The sequence below is a fragment of the Mustela nigripes genome, chromosome 16 (genome assembly GCF_022355385.1).
Source record: "Mustela nigripes isolate SB6536 chromosome 16, MUSNIG.SB6536, whole genome shotgun sequence".
NCBI lineage: Eukaryota > Metazoa > Chordata > Mammalia > Carnivora > Mustelidae > Mustela > Mustela nigripes.
In genome coordinates, this window is record NC_081572.1 from 49,981,115 (window position 1) to 49,997,298 (window position 16,184).

At 42.0% G+C, this 16,184-nt stretch overlaps 1 protein-coding gene across 3 annotated transcripts in view; it reads right to left on the reverse strand.

The window, feature by feature from the left end:
• Positions 1–16,184, reverse strand: part of ULK2 (unc-51 like autophagy activating kinase 2) — an 84,189-nt gene that overhangs the window by 2,797 nt on the left and 65,208 nt on the right. For 2 of the 3 annotated variants that reach the window (XM_059380661.1, XM_059380660.1), the window contains 8 exons: positions 15,275–15,462; positions 14,574–14,677; positions 8,170–8,319; positions 6,431–6,639; positions 4,588–4,766; positions 3,824–3,942; positions 3,291–3,448; positions 333–468 (listed from right to left, as the gene is read on the reverse strand). In XM_059380661.1, coding sequence (XP_059236644.1) covers positions 333–468; positions 3,291–3,448; positions 3,824–3,942; positions 4,588–4,766; positions 6,431–6,639; positions 8,170–8,319; positions 14,574–14,677; positions 15,275–15,462 — 1,243 coding nt within the window. The remainder of the gene's footprint in view (positions 1–332; positions 469–3,290; positions 3,449–3,823; positions 3,943–4,587; positions 4,767–6,430; positions 6,640–8,169; positions 8,320–14,573; positions 14,678–15,274; positions 15,463–16,184) is intronic. The other variant, XM_059380662.1, reaches the window with a different exon arrangement.

Below are 16,184 nucleotides of genomic sequence, written 5' to 3' on the forward strand. Positions count from 1 at the left end.
TAAAAGTCTTCAGTCACCAATAAGCTCATGAGGCTTAGAACAGTTGCCTTTATTATTATTAACAATAAAACCAAAGCTCTCTACAGATGCAAACACACATCTGCCAACACGGTCATGCAGTGTGAAAATCCGAAGTCACAAGGACTTCACGTGCATTATCTCGAGCCCTCGAACAACTCTCTCATCTTTCAGAAGAAGAAACAGACCACAGGAAGGGTGAGGGATCGGCCCGAAGCCAAGATCCAAACCCAGGCCGTATGGTGCCAAACTCTGCTCACTCCTGCTGCACCTGTAGGAGACAACTGGGTTGTCTGTCTTCTAAGTCGACTTACATTTATGTACATTTTCGATGTCGGCAGGGTCCTGGAGAATCTTAGTGAGGCCTTCCAGAAGAAGGGCTGCCTTATGGTAGCGATAAACGATGTCTTCGGTCTGCTGAAACATCTCATCCAGGGCGGCAGACTGAACCTAAAGCCAAGTCGGCAGAAATGAGAAGAGTCTCAACTTTTCCCAGAAAATACGAATCCATCTGGGCAATGCAGCTTTTAATGGAATCTATCTAAAATTAACACATTTTGACAAAATGATATCCTCTAGCAACCTATATAAAACTCAAAACTTCATCAGAGAGGCAAAATAAAACAGCAGCTTGTTGACGAAAGAGTTCATCTGCGCTCTCACGTCGTCTCCGACTCAGACACAGGACTCGCAAAACTTATGCTCCTGAACTGGCTCTTCTAGGACTGCACTAAGAAGCTTCTTTTAAACATACACTTTCACACTAGCACAGCCTGACACTTCATTAAAGTACATTTTGTAATAATAATGGGGCGTCTGGGTGGCTCAGTGGGTTAAATCCTCTGCCTTCAGCTCAGGTTGTGATCCCAGGGTCCTGGGATCGAGCCCTGTGTCGGGCTCTCTGCTCAACAGGGAGCCTGCTTCCTCCTCTCTCTGCCTGCCTCTCTGACTACTTGTGATCACTCTCAGTCTGTCAAATAAATAAATCTTTTAAAAAAAGTACATCTTGTAATAATAAGATAATTCAGTGGTGTTAAAAGTCATCTCTTAGCTTGTTTTACCCAAAGCATTTTCAAAAGGGTATAGTCGTTCATTCGTTCAGAGATGTGTGCTGAGCACCTTCCCTCATTCCCAGCGCTCTGCACATGGTGAAGGAGAGTACACGTCTAGAGGGACGCGCAGGGCTGGGAAACATGGCATTCTAACACAGGGATACGTGGTACTAGAGAGGGAGCCCCGGAATGGTAGGGGATACATGCTGGGTGTGTCTAACCCAACCATGGATGGAGAAAAGATCAGGGAAAGCCTCCAGGAAGTGGTGTTTAGGCTGAGTCTGGAGGAGGACCAGGAGATGGCCAGGTGGGAGGAGCTTTCCAGAAAGAAGGGACAGCAGAAGTATTCACAGGTTGTGAGTATTTCAGAAGTTTTCCCAACAGTATTCTGAAATGAGGGCCCAGATGGCATCACTTAGGGTGAGTCAGCAAACCAGGACTTAATGCCCAACCTGAACGCAGTCTCGGCCGCTCAGGAATGTAATGTTACCCAGTCAACAAGGCATTTCCTAGTCAACGGGCACCTTCTGCTGCCCCTTAGGAGGGCAACTTTGCCCAAACAATGCACTTCTGACTAATAAATTCTGTTGTTCTTTTTTATTACCTCTCCTTCCCTTTTAAAAACCTTTGTTTTATTGAGCTCAGCAGAGGTCCCCACTGCTTGCTAGGTGGGATGCTGCCTGACTCGTGAGTCATTTAACAAGGACAGTTAGATCTCCAGTTTTACTTGGCTGAATTTTGTTTTTCAACATTCTTTTAATCATTAAATGCCAGGACTTTCAGTAACCCAGTATCCTAATGTATTTGTCGATATCATCTGTATCTTCCAAACAATACTTTAAGGCCACTTACAATTTAAAAAAAAAAATTGGGGGGGCGCCTGGGTGGCTCAGTGGGTTAAGCCGCTGCCTTCGGCTCAGGTCATGATCTCAGGGTCCTGGGATCGAGTCCCGCATCAGGCTCTCTGCTCAGCAGGGAGCCTGCTTCCCCCTCTCTCTCTGCCTGCTTCTCTATCTACTTGTGATTTCTCTCTGTCAAATAAATAAATAAAATATTTAAAAAAATAAAATAAAATAAAAATTAAAAAAAAATTGGGTACAGAAAGTCCATTCTGAAAAGGAAGAAGAAAAAACTAACTAAAGATAGTGCTAGTACCAGTGAGTTTGCTGTGCAGCCTGGGCAAACTTACTCAAGCTCCACTGACTGCTCTCATTATCAGAAAAGAAGGGAGCGCCACAACTGCTTTGGAGAGAACATTTTTTCTGGCAAACTTCTAAAAATCATATACCATATGAAGTCTTAATTCAGTACAGTGACAGAATGCTATTATTCATAGCAACAGTTTAGAGCAAAATAATATATGTTATTTTTATCAACAGTTTATATTCCAAAGTTATTTTCCTATGACTTGATAATGGCTTTCAAAATGAGGCCACAGATAATGTAACAGTACCATTCCAAGTGGACAAAATTGGAGGGGAGGTGGGAGAAAATAAGATTGGTCGATAATTCCCCCCACTTAATCACTTCTTTAACAGTCCCTAATTTCATCTCTATTCAGAGCAATTTCCCCCCCATGAGACAGAAACAGTATTTCCAATAGTACAACATGTTGGAAAAGCAGATTTTACTTTGCGTCTTTACTCAGGTAGGGTCAGTAAGCAGAGGCGGGGCACATGTGCTGGTAAACAGCAGGATTTCTCCTAATGTTTTATTCCCAAATTTCTGAAACAGTAGAAAATGCAGAAAATGCAGATCTAGCCAAAGTCTTTACATGCAAAGTATAAAAAGATTAGACTGTGCCTAATGTGAGCAATTTTTAAGAGGTACAATAAAATGTCACCACGTGTGGTAGCCAATGCCACTTCATGCGTTACTTGGGCTAATAACATCCAATTACCCCTGTCGTTAAGAGGGAGTCACAATGTTTGGGGCTTGGGAATGGTTAAGGGCAGAAACTTTTTTTTTTTTAAAGGATAACGTCAAAGGGCGCCTGGGTGGTGCAGTTGGTTAAGCCTCTGACTCTTGGTTTCGGCTCAGGCTGTGATCTCAGGGTCGTGCTGAGCACAGAGTCTGCTTGAAACTCTCTCTGCCCCCTCCCACTAGTGCGCTCTCTCTCAAAATAAATACATCTTTAAAAAAATAATAAAGGGAAAATGCTAAGTAGGTATTCAACTGAGAAGATGGGCCTATATAATATTCAATATTTAAAAGGGTTACCATTTCTACAGCACAAGTGTAGATGAGTTTCTCTGCAGTCACGCTGTTGATTTCATCAATAAATCTCTGTTTGTCAGAGAAAAAGCGATTCAGCTTTTCCGTAAGTTTCTTGCACATGGTGATGCAGAATTTGTATCGTTCATTCAGATTTTTGACAACTGGAAAGAAGTTGAGATGAGAACTAATTTTAATTTTCCTCCCAAAATAAAAATAAAGTCACAGTGACATGCACCTTTTCTGCCGATTTAAGGAAAGTAGCACTAAATGATCCTTGGGGGAAAAAATGACCAGAAATCAGGTTCTTTCATGGGTTCTCTTCCAGTTAAGGAAAAGTTGAGAATAAAGAAAGTCATTTTGGCTGTTCTCTGTATCAATTAAATGGCAAGAGCACAACCCAGAAAAGTCAGCATCTTTGCCCATCTAAGAGTTTTTACTAGCCCAGACTCCGCATCACACTCTCTCTCCACGTAAATGGAAAGAGGGCGGCGCGAGGACGCGGGCAACGGCGCGGGTACTGTCGCACGCCTCCATACCTTGTTTCACAGCCGTGGACGGGCTCAGCTTCCCGGACTTGATCTGGGCTTTGGCGAGATGCAGAGAGGCTGCTAAGAGCTGTGCGGCTTTCATGTATAAGACCAGCTGCTCCACACGCCTGCGCCGGAAGGAAGGCAGAGAGTGTTATCCTGTGAGCCAACGTGCCCCACTCCGCCCTCTACCATGGGGTCACCAAAGAGCATTTCTAAAGGAATATCATCCTCCTTGACATTTTGTTTAAAAATATTTTATTGATTTATTTAACAGAGAGAGAGAGAGAGAGAGATCACAAGTAGGCAGAGAAAAAGGCAGAGAGAGAGGGGCAGGAGGCTCCCCACCGAGCCGAGAGCCCAATGCGGGGCTCGATCCCAGGACCCCGAGACCATGACCTGAGCCGAAGGCAGAGGCTGAACCCACTGAGCCACACAGGTGCACCCCCCTTGATGTTTTTAATGCACAAATAACTCCTGAAGGAAAAAGGTTCAGTACAGAAAAAAGCGTGTGAAAAGACTCAAGAACCAATACAACCCCTTCATCATCAAATACCTTCAACAGTATAAGTCACAAGGAAGAGGCAATATTAAGACTGCAGAATCTGCGAGTCTTGGCTCACAAGTGGAATCTAGGCCAGTGACATAACCAAGAGCTCCCTTGAAGCTCTTCATGAGACACAATCTCTTGTGTCTGACAGGACCTCCATCTCAGACACGAATTTACAGAAAGCATGGAGAATTTGGAAGCAAACGGCAAAGGGGGCACGTACCCCCAGTCTTTGCTCAGCTGGCTGATCTGGTCCACGACCACACTCTCCTGGATCTGGTACAAGGAGACAGCAGATGTGCACAACTCCGGGTGGCCACCCCGCACAGCGGTCAGGTCCAGCACGCACTCCGTGAACATCAGCATCACGTTGAGGTGGCGTAAGGTGTCTGTGTGTTCTCTCTGTGGCAAAGCCAAATTGTCTTAGAAACTTAGAAACTAAGAAGACGGGCATACTTGTTCTTTATATACACCGTGGCCGAAGCTACTGTGTTTTTATACTTAGAAACATCAGAATGAGTAGAACAGACTACAATTTTTAAATTCCCCAAAACTAGTAGGAAAATAAGCACAGGTGAAACACAATGTGGGTGTGTGGGTGTGTGCATGCGTTTGTGTGTATGGATGAGAGCAGCCACAAAATTAAGTTTCAAAGATGTGAGGTCACGTGCTTTTACTAGAAACAATAACAACAACAACAAAACCAAACAATAAAATCAGTATCTGAGACAAAACATGACAAAATAAATATCGGGATTGAAAGGCTATTCCGTACACTAAACCACACTTCTTGACAGTTCTGCAAATTCTACTGACTTATAGTTTGAGAGATCCTTTATTTTAATTTCCGGTGTGTTTTCAGTTCACAGTGATTCCTGATACCAAAACTCTAAATCTTGGTGAGCTGTCCAGTTAGTTAAAGAGGGGAGTAAGTGTAGACATAATAGCATGCATTAAAAATAGGTAGTCTAAAATTAGTGTTGTTTTGAGATGTGTTTTTAGCTATAAATGTTTCTCGAAATCTCAACTAAGACTAAGCTTCTCATTCTCCTTTTAAGATTAAAAAAGGATGAGAATCATTTCCTCGAGAAAGAATAAACCAATTAACTTGTGAAGATCTCCCTGCTCTCTTACAGCACATAGCACTATATATTCTAATATACCATAAAATGTACTAGAAAACAATTTGTGTTTAATTTGATTGAAGATACTCTGACAACTGCTTTTCCAATTTTACCCCTGGGTTAAACATATGTTCAAAATTACGACTAAATTTACTGGGAAATCACTGATATATTTTACATATATCTTTATAACTTCTATGTGAAATACCTAATTCTCATTCACACAAAGCAGAAATGCTAGAGGTCCAGCATGGAGAGAGCGTCTGTTCTCTGTTGGTCTGGAGAACTGATCATTTTAATGGAAATGCAAGCCAAGTCAGCACTGTAATCAGCAGGAGGACAGTGTGGGCTCCTGAATGCTGTCCTGGAGGCAGGACTGAGAAACTGAACTGACACAGCCTTTGCAGTCACTGAATGAACCTCACCTGTTCTCAGTCTGTGTTCACAGGATTCTGATGTGGGTCTCCCTGCACAACTGGCTCCAAGAGGGCAGGGGCTAGTTTACCAATGCGAACCTCTACCTGCTAGGGTTATTTCTCTGGGTTAGTGACACATCTAATTATGCTTGATTACTTTTTAAGCCTAAGTGTGTCATTTTTATGTTATAAAGAAAAGCAAACACTGAAAATAAAAAGTACTGGTTTCAGGACCAAGATTATGCTTTCCAAGTCCTATCGATGGAAAGAAACTAAACTTCAGATGAAAAATCTGTATCTGTCACTTCCTATCAACCAAAGCTTGTTCTGGATGAGTGTCACTGTCCATATTATTTTGAAAGCATGTCAGCAGTGGTTTTCAAATAGAAAAGACAAGGCGAGGTAAAGAAAAGAACAACAACAACAACAACAACAATAACAAAAACAAAAACCGTGGGCACTTCTGGGAGCAGTCTGCTCTTCCCCACCACCCATGGCTAGAACGCCCTCCAGTGGCTCTTCTCACCTCCATCAGCGTCTCCTCCGGCAGCTCCGGGGCTTCAAAGGTGACAAGCCCCTCCAGGCTGGGGGGTGAAGCACCATATGGCATGTATCTCAGGCTGGGAGCGGCCTCAGCTCCCGGAGGGGAAGCCCCCCAACCGGGCCCCGGCGGGGAGCCCACACACACGCGGCCGCTGGCAGAGCACAGGGAACCCCCGGGGCTGCTGGAGCCAGCTGCAAAGGGACAGGACGGTGAGCATGTGGGCAGGTGGGCTGCGCCCGCCCCTCCCGCCAGCCCAGCAACAGTCACGGACACCCCAGTGGAGCCTATGAAGAGGTTTTATTTCTCCAAGGTCAACTTTATTCCTTGTTTATACATCTATTTCATCGACATCATCATGACTAGGTTGTTTTTGTTTAAAGATTTTATTTATTGATTCGAAAGTGAGTGAGCCAGAGAGAGAGAGAGAGAGAAAGCGAGCAGGGGGTGGGGCAGAGGGAGAGGCGGACACCCCATGGAGGAGGGAGCTGGATGCAGGGCTCCCTCCTGGGGTTCCTGGATCATGATCTGAGCTGAGGGCAGCCGCTTCACTGACTGAGCCACCCAGGCATCCCTTCGTGGCTTGTTTTAAACAAGTTTATAGCGTATACATTTCTCCCCATAGCCCCATAGTCCTCCTCATCATAAAACTCAGCAGAGGCACAGCAGTTCCCTAAACTTCTGTATGTGATGACTGTCTGGAGGATTTTCTGGTTTTTTAAGCCACAGATAACACTGTAATGAAATCCAAAGTTTTCACTTCTTTTGGATGAGTCATTTGTGATTTAAGCACTCTGAAGTGGTATTATAAACAGGAATGCAGTTACCACAGGTCAAATGTTACATCTTCACAGCTCTTGTGACAACTGCCACACTGCTTCCGACCCCAGGTGTGAGCCCACAGACCCCACCACACCTCAGCAACGCTGGGCACCTCCATCTTCTAGCGCTGGCTTAGCTAACAGGTATAAAATGTCACTTTCTGAAAATGACATTTTACTATTATTTAATACTTCCAATAATCTGAAGAACAAGATTATTGACTCTACTTCCTCTCTCGCTACCTGTTTATAATCCTTTGCTTATAAATCTCCCGACATTTTGATTGGTAACTTATGTAGCAGAAGAGAATTTAAAGGACACAAGGTACAATACAGACAACAATGCTGAATGATAACTCATTTCCAGTCCAAGCTAAATACTTCCTTAATTTGGGGTATTAATAACCTATTTATAGAGAATGGATGATAAAACCAATCTACTGGCCTATCTAAATGCAGCTAGGGCTAAGTGCAAAGATTAGGACCCGAAGTATGAAAAAAGGTGAAACTTAGGTTTCTAAGAACAAAAGCAAAGATAAACAACCATCTACCATTTCAAAAAATTTACCAGAGGTACTGAAATACGCCTTTAATATAAAGACACAACGAGCACCGCAGATGCGCCGCTCCTTCATCACGGAGAAGTCACAGGTACATTATACCGCTATAATACAGTGTTATCAACATGCAGTGCTCTTAGCTTACAAAGTTTCCCCCCTACAAATAACGTTCCATTTATGCCTTATAACCCCTCTAAGGTCAAGAAAGTGATGATCTCAATGTCACTGGTAAGGAAACTAAAATCCAGAGAGCTGAGGGACTCGCCCAAGTGGCATCATCAAGTCATCAACAGAACACTGCACTCCAAACACAAGCCAAAATGATAATAAGACAATTCTTCACCTGAGGTTGTTCTTGTTCGAAGGACCATATGGGTACAAGTGGGGGCCGTGGCACTGTGTGGAGGAGATCCTACAGTGAACAGGACAGCTCTGGAACTTGCTGCTGTTCCTATAGGAGGTGCCAGTCCACCACCACAAGCTCCTGCAGGGGCTACAGCGAAAAGTTCACACAATGTTACTTCGCTTCCACGGTGTTTCGATTTGGGGGTGGGGTTACAGGGAGACCATTACTTTTATAGTTGGGTTTCTAGGGGCTTTTTTACATTAGGTACTTATTACTCTTAACATCAGAAAGTCAACACAGATCTGTATTAGCAGTATTTTATAGTACTCTCTTCTCAGCTATGAACCTTCTTTACACCAAAAGCCGCCTACTCAGAGTCACTTCCTAGACTTCTAAGGGACATGAGCTGCTGTCACATCTGTTAAGGATCATTTGAAAAAGTGGAAACCAAGAACTTAGGATAAAAATATGAAGGAAAGAAGAAGGGAGATCAGGACTCTCCACGGTGTAAGAGCCAGAGAAAGTTGAGTCAAAGTACATGTGGGCCTTGGAATTGCAGCCATACATCTGTCAGGAAGAAATGGGGGTGGACCCAATGTCAGGGGCCCTGATGGGCTGGTGTGGGTTAAAGGAAGGGAAGGTGGAAAGTCCTTCTCCACCAAACTACACAGAATCAAAAAAAGTTATCCAAAGCCTTTTTACACTCAAGCATCTCAAAAACATTACATTTCTTAGGACACAGAATGGAGGTGGCAGTTAACAACACAAATCACAAATTTAAAACCAGATACAGAAAAAAACCTACCATCAGTGTCCATCCTATCCACAACAGAGCATAACAAACTTGAAGCATCTAATTAACAGAACAGAGAGTTTATAAAAAATCTTCTAGGAAGCCACAAAGAGTAAGTGGAAATTAATTAAACAGTATCTATTTGTAGGTATTTGTGTATTTAAATATGGTCATGGATGTATTTTAAGAGACAATGACCCTATTTCTTTTAAGGTCTTAAGTTTTTCCTATTATCAGCAGTTTTTATTTTCAGAAATGGAGACTTCCTGATTAGGAAGAGAAATCTGTGATTTCGAATGATGATAGTAAAGTTCATGTGGAAAAGAGAAGAGAAAAAGAGGATAAAAATGATCAAAGATGCATTTTATGCCTAAATGTTGTTTAAGGAGAAAACTCTGGTTTCATACATACAAACTTGGACTTAAATTACAACACATATTCATGCAGAACTTACAAACCCTATAAATTTAAATTAATTTGTAAAAGGGGATGAGACATAATACGGTTTTTCAAACAAGCTAATTCCAAAACTGTTCCAACTCGTAGTGACTGACTTCTAGAAAACAGCACACAGAATAACAACTTTCAGAATGTCAGTGTTAAGTGTGAGCAGCATCAGAGACCTGCTTCTCAGTGAAACAACTGTAACTGGTGAAAATTAATTTTCTTATTCATTTAAGAAAGAGAGTAGGGAGTAGGGGGTGAGAGACAGAGAGTCTTAAGCAGACTTGGCACTGAGCAGGGAGCCCAACATGGGGCTCGATCTCACGACCCTGAGATCACAACTGAGCAGAAACCAAAAGTCAGATACTTAACTGCATCACAGAGGCACTGTGGTAAAAATTCTTTAACAAACAACCACTTAGGGGCACCTGGGTATATGCACCCTTATGTTCAATGCAGCATTATTTATAATAGCAAAGATATGGAAGCAACCTAACTGTCCATCAACAGATGAATGGATAAAGAAGATGTGGTGGAGGTGTTTTACTTACACAGTGGAATATTACACAGCCATAAAAAGGGATGGGATCTTGCCCTTTGTGACAACATGGATGGACCTAGAGGGTATTATGCCCAAGTGAAATAACTCAGACTGAAAAAGACAAATACCATGTGATTTCACTCACATGTGGAACTGGAAAAACAAAATAAACCAAAAGCAGAATTAAACCTATAAATACAGAGAACAAACAGATGGTTGCCAGAGGGGAAAGGAAGTGAGGGGAAAAAGGCAAAATGGGTGAAGAAGAGTAGAAGATACAGGCTTGCAGTTAAGAAATGAGTAAGTCATGGGAATAAAAGTTACAGCACAGGGAATACGGGCAATGATACTATGATAGTGATGTCTGGGGACAGATGGCAGCTACCCTTGGGCGAGCACAGCGTAATGTATAGAGATGCTGAATCACTATGTCGTACACCTAAAACTAATGTGAACTTGTATGTCAACTATACTGAAATAAGAAAAAAAATTTTAAAGTAAAGCATGATCATAATGTCTCATCAAATAGAGAATATCATTAAAGAGAGAGATTATAAAAAAGAACCAAGTGCAAATTCAGGAGTTAAAAAGAACCATAACTGAAATTAAAAATTCACTACTGGGGTTCAACAGCACATGAGAACTGGCAGAAGAAAGAATCCATGAACTTGAAGATAAATCGATAGAGACCGTACAATGTGCAGCACAGAGTGAAAAGAGAGCCTCAAAAGAACTAGGAGACACCACTAAGTGTACCTATGCATAATGTGTATTATATGCATGCTAGGGGTGCCAGGAGGAGAGGAGAGGCAGAAAAAAGCAGAAAAGAATATCCAAATAAATAATGGCTGAAAATTTCTCAAGTCTGATGAAAAACATTAATCTGTATATCCAGGAAGCTCAACAAACTCAATGGAAGATAAACTCAAAGAAAGCCACACCCAGAAACATCACAGTAAAACCATAAAAGCCAAAGACTAGGAGAAAACCTTCGGAGCAGTAAGAGGAAAATCATGTGTCACATACAGAGGTTTCGTTCAATCTACAGCTCAATTTGGAAAGTACAGCCAACTTAACAATATTAAGTCTTCTGATCTATACATACAGGATTTCTTTCTATTTATTTATGTCTTCTTTAATTTATCTCATCAGTGTTTTGTAGTTTCCAGAACCAAAGTTTTATAGTTTACAAGTATAAATTTGTTCCTAAATATTTTATTATTTCTGATGGTATCTTATACAGAATTGTTTTCTTAATGTCACTTTCAGATCGTTTCTTGCCAGTGTATAAGAAATACAGTGGATTTTTAGGTTCGGAACTTGTATTCTGCAATGCTACTGAATTTTCTAGTTCAAATAGTTTTTTAGTGGATTACTTAGGATTTTCTACATAGAAAATCATGCCATCTGTGAAGAGAGGTAGTTTTACTTCTTCCTTTCCAAGCTGGGTGTTTTGTTTTTTGTTTTTGCTCCACTGCCCTGGTTAGAGCCTCTGACACAATGTAGAATAGAAGTGGTGAGAATGGGCATCTTTGTCTGTTTCGTGATCTTAGAGGGAAAATATTCAATCTTCCACCTTTAAATATGATGTTAGTTGTGCATTCTTCATAGATATTCTTTATCAGGTGAGTAAATTCTATTTCTAGCATATTGAGTATTAGGCATTACATTAACTGATTTTCATATGTGAAAGCAACTTAGCAGTCCAGGGAAAAATTTCACTTCATAAAATTTCCATTTCACAATGGAAACTCAAGGACCCAGAATAACCAAAACAATCTTGAAAATGAAGAACAAAGGACTCTCATTTCCTTGGTTACTATAAAGTTACTTGATTATAAAATAATCAAGGCAGTATGGTACCAACACAATAAAAGACATATAGATTGGTGAAAGAGAATTAGGATCCAAAAATAAACACATTTATAGTAGACAGATTTTTCTGACAAGGCTAACAAAACAATACAATATGGAAGAAAGAATAATCTTTGCAATAAACGGTGCTGGCACCACTGAAAATCTACATGCAAAAGAATGAAGTCGGACCCCTACATCACATCATCCACAAGAAAGTCAGTTAAAGTGGATCACAGGTCTACATGTAAGAGCTAAGACACAAAACTCTCAGGAAAGAATACAGAGTTAGGCGAGGGTGTCAGATGTTATTTAAGAAGGGGGATCTAGGGAAACCCAAAAAGAACACAGAGAGGTTTAGCCTGACACCTACAGCTACAATGAACACTAAGCACAGCCTAACTCCTAGCCGGGAAAACAAAAAAAACCTCGTGATATTTAATTCAATTCCTGCTATCCAATATATCAGGTCAGGCTTTCAAAAAAAAAAAAAAAATTAAAAGATATACTTAATGGTGGGACACCTGGGTGGCTCAGTTGGTTAAGCAGCTGCCTTCGGCTCAGGTCATGATCCCAGCGTCCTGGGATCGAGTCCCACATTGGGCTCCTTGCTCGGCAGGGAGCCTGCTTCTCCCTCTGTCTCTGTCTGCCTGTGCTCGTTCGCTCTCTCTCCCTCTATCCCTGACAAATAAATAAATAAAATATTAAAAAAAAAAGATATACTTAATGGTAAAAACAGTTTGATGAAACAGCAATCTTCATAACCAGACTCACATACAGCAGACACTGGAATTATCAGACTAAAAATTTAAAATAAATATGGTTAATATACTAAGGGCTCATTAGGGAAAAGTAAACAACATGTAAGAAGAGAATGGTAACATAAGCAGAGAGAGTGGAAACTCTACAAAAGAATCAAAAGGAAACATTATAAATCAAAATCACTGAAACATAAATGAATAATGCATTTGATGAGCTCCCCAGTAGATAGACATGGCTCAGGAGAGAAACAGCTTGAAGATGAGCCAATATCAACTTCCAAAACTGGAAAGCAAATACAAAGAAAAATAAAAACAAAGATGGAATAGTCAAGAACTGTGGGACAGCTACAAAAGTATAGCATATATGTAAAGGGAATATCAGAGGGGGAAGAGAGAGAGAAAGGAAAAGAAGAAATATTTGTAGTTGTAATGATCGAGAATTGTCCAAAATTACTACCAGAACCAAACCACATATCCAGGAAGCTCACAGAACACCAACCAGGATGAATACCAAAAAAACTACATCTAGACATATATCAAACTGCACAGAATTAAAGACAAGGAAAAAATCTTGAAAGAAGCCAAAGAAAAAGCACCTCACCTATAGAAGAACAAGAGTAAGAATTACATTGGACTTCTCTTCAGAAACCATGCAAGCAAGAAAAGAGTGGAGTAGTCTCTTTGGATTAGAAACCATGTTCAATCAGATATTTGATGGTCCAGATTATTTCCTTCTTCGGATGCTAACGGGAGAGTCAGTAAAAAATTACAGAGAAAATGAGAAAAGATTACAATGGTGAATCCCAAATTTAGGTGTATATAATAATCATGGGGAGAGTATTTTTTTTTTTGAGAATTTATCTATTTATTTGAGAGAGCATGAGTGGGGGTAGGGATGGGCAGTGGGAGAGGGAGAAGGCAGCTCCCTGCTGGGTGGGGAGCCCAATGTGGGGCTCAATCCGAGGACCCTGGGAGCATCACGTGAGCTGAAGGCAGACACTTAACCAACTGAGCCACTCAGGAACCCAGGAGTTTGTTAAAAGTACTGATTCTCAGAATCCATTCCCTGAAAATTTGGTTAAATAAGTCTGGGTTATGGTCCACAACCTGCCCTTTGTTTTATTTTTTGACAAGCAGTAATCCAAGTAATCTAGTTGTGGATCTGTAAACATAACAGTCCCTGAAACAACTATGAAAAAGGCTAGGGGAGCTCAGTGACCAATGGTATTTTTTATAAGATCTACTCACTCACTGTAGAAGAAATGCTCAAGAGTACAAGTGTATTTAAGCTAACTTTGGTCAGTATTACCCCACCAATAAAAACCAATCTTGGGTCGGAATTTGTCCTAACTCATAACTGGTGGTGATTAATACACCCCACAAGCATCTGTCTTGATGTGCTAAGAAAAAAGATGAAGTGGCAGGGAGTGGGTGAAGAAATCTCAGGGAGTGTGTGAACAGTCAGCAGAAGCAGATAGGTAAAACAACTACTTTCTCCTGCCCTCCAACCTGGCCAAAAGATGTCCATGGATTAACGTCTGGAACCTGTAAATAGGCTACATTACATGGCAGAAGGTAATTAAAGTTGCAGATGGAACTGGTTTAAACATAAAGAGATTATCCGAGATTATCCATCGGGTCCAACATAATCACAAGGGTCCATTAAATGTAGAATAAGGAGGCAGGAGGTCGGAGTCTAGAACCAGCCATCGTTGGCTTTCAAGATGGAAGGGGACCCCAATCCGAGGAAGGAGGGCAGTCTCTAGATGCTGGAAAAGCCTAGGAAATGCATTCTCCCCTACAGGCTCTCGAAGGAATGCAGCCTTGTCAACATACTGGTTTTAGCCCAGAGAAACCCACTGCAGGCCTCTGACCTCTGAAACTGTACAACGCTACGTTTATGTTGTTTTAAAAACAGCACACTTGTGCTAATCTGTGGCAGCAATAACAGTAAACCAATGCACATACTAGCAAATTACCTACCTAGAAAGAAACCCCATTTTCTTACCTATATCCATTGGTCGTTCTGTATTTAAACTGTCCGTGCTGCCCTGATGTCCACCTAAAGGTATCTTCGCTTGTTGGTCTGATAATTTCCCAGCACTGACAGATCTAGAAAGAAGGAACGATGTTCATAATGGAAAGATTACTTTATTTTACTTATTTATTTATTTATTTGTCAGAGAAAGAGAGAGCACAAGCAGGCAGAGAGGCAGGCAGAGGCAGAGGGAGAAGCAGACTCCCTGCTGAGCAAGGAGCCTAATGTGGGACTGGATTCCAGGACCCTACGATCATGACCGGAGCTGAAGATAGAAGCCACCCAGGCATCCCTGGAAAGTATACTGTAAAAATCCCAGTATTTAAAATAATAAGGGAGATTTAAGCCAAGCCACAAAAGGGTTAAAGGGAAGTCAGAGAATAAGGAGACAAAAAATAGATACCAGACAATTCAGGGCAGAGACGAACTTCAATAACCCAAACAAACAAAAAGCAGACAGAGAACATTCAGGAAATTCAGTGAGGACTCTGTATTCAGTCACAGGAAGCACCTGTGGTTTTCAGAGATTCTAAATGTATACAGTTCATATCATTACCCAAGTGGCGTAGACCAGCTACTAAACTAATTTGCTCTGGTCTGTCTTTATTGTAGACATATATGTACTATTGCAGTTTTCACACTGAAGGCTGGGAGGAAACGGTGTCTTTTACCTGCCAAACACTGCTTTGTTCTGCTGCTCAGGCTTCTGCCTCTCGCCGCCTTGAGCTAGGAGACAATGAGGGCACTCCCGTGGGTCACTCCCGTCTTTAGTCTGCCCTTCAGAGGGCCCATGACGAGTCACCAAGGCTAGCAGGTTGGAAGACGCTTGCGTTTTAGGTATTTTGAAAGGAGCCGTAGTCTGAGGAAACACATGCAAGCTGGTTACTACCTCACATGCAGCATTCAGAATCATCAGACCTAAGTCAGACCTCGATTCATATTCTGACTCTTGCACTGACAGCCTCTGTGGCCGTGGACAGCTCACTCGTTCTCTCTGGCCTCAACTTCCGTTCTTCGGGAATCAGTGGGATCATGTATAAAAAGCATTTGGCATGAAGTACTTAGACTATGCCAGGCTCATGGCAAGTCCTCCTTAAATGGTAGGCATTCAATATCACCATGAATCTTTTCTATCAAGCACAGTAGGCCCCATAGTGGCTTCGCCTTCTGTGGCCGACCCTGGTCCAGAAGCAGGTGATCCTCCTTCCGATACACTGTCAGAAGGTCAGTGGTAGCCTAACACTGGGTCACATGCCTACGTCACTCCCTCACTTCATCTCCCCACGCAGGCCTGCTCCCACCTCACATCCTCTGCTTCTCCCTCTCCCTGTGCCCCTCCTGCCATCACTTGTGCTTTCTCTCTCTCTCTCCAATAAATAATCTTTTTTGACAGAGATCACAAGCAGGCAGAGTGGCAGGCAGAGGGAGAGGGAGAAGCAGGCTCCCCGCTGAGCAGAGAGCCTGATGTGGGGCTCAATCCCAGGACCCCGGGATCATGACCTGAGCTGAAGGCAGATGCTTAACCGACTGAGCCACCCAGGCACCCCAATAAATAAAATCTTAAAAAAAAAAAAAACTGCC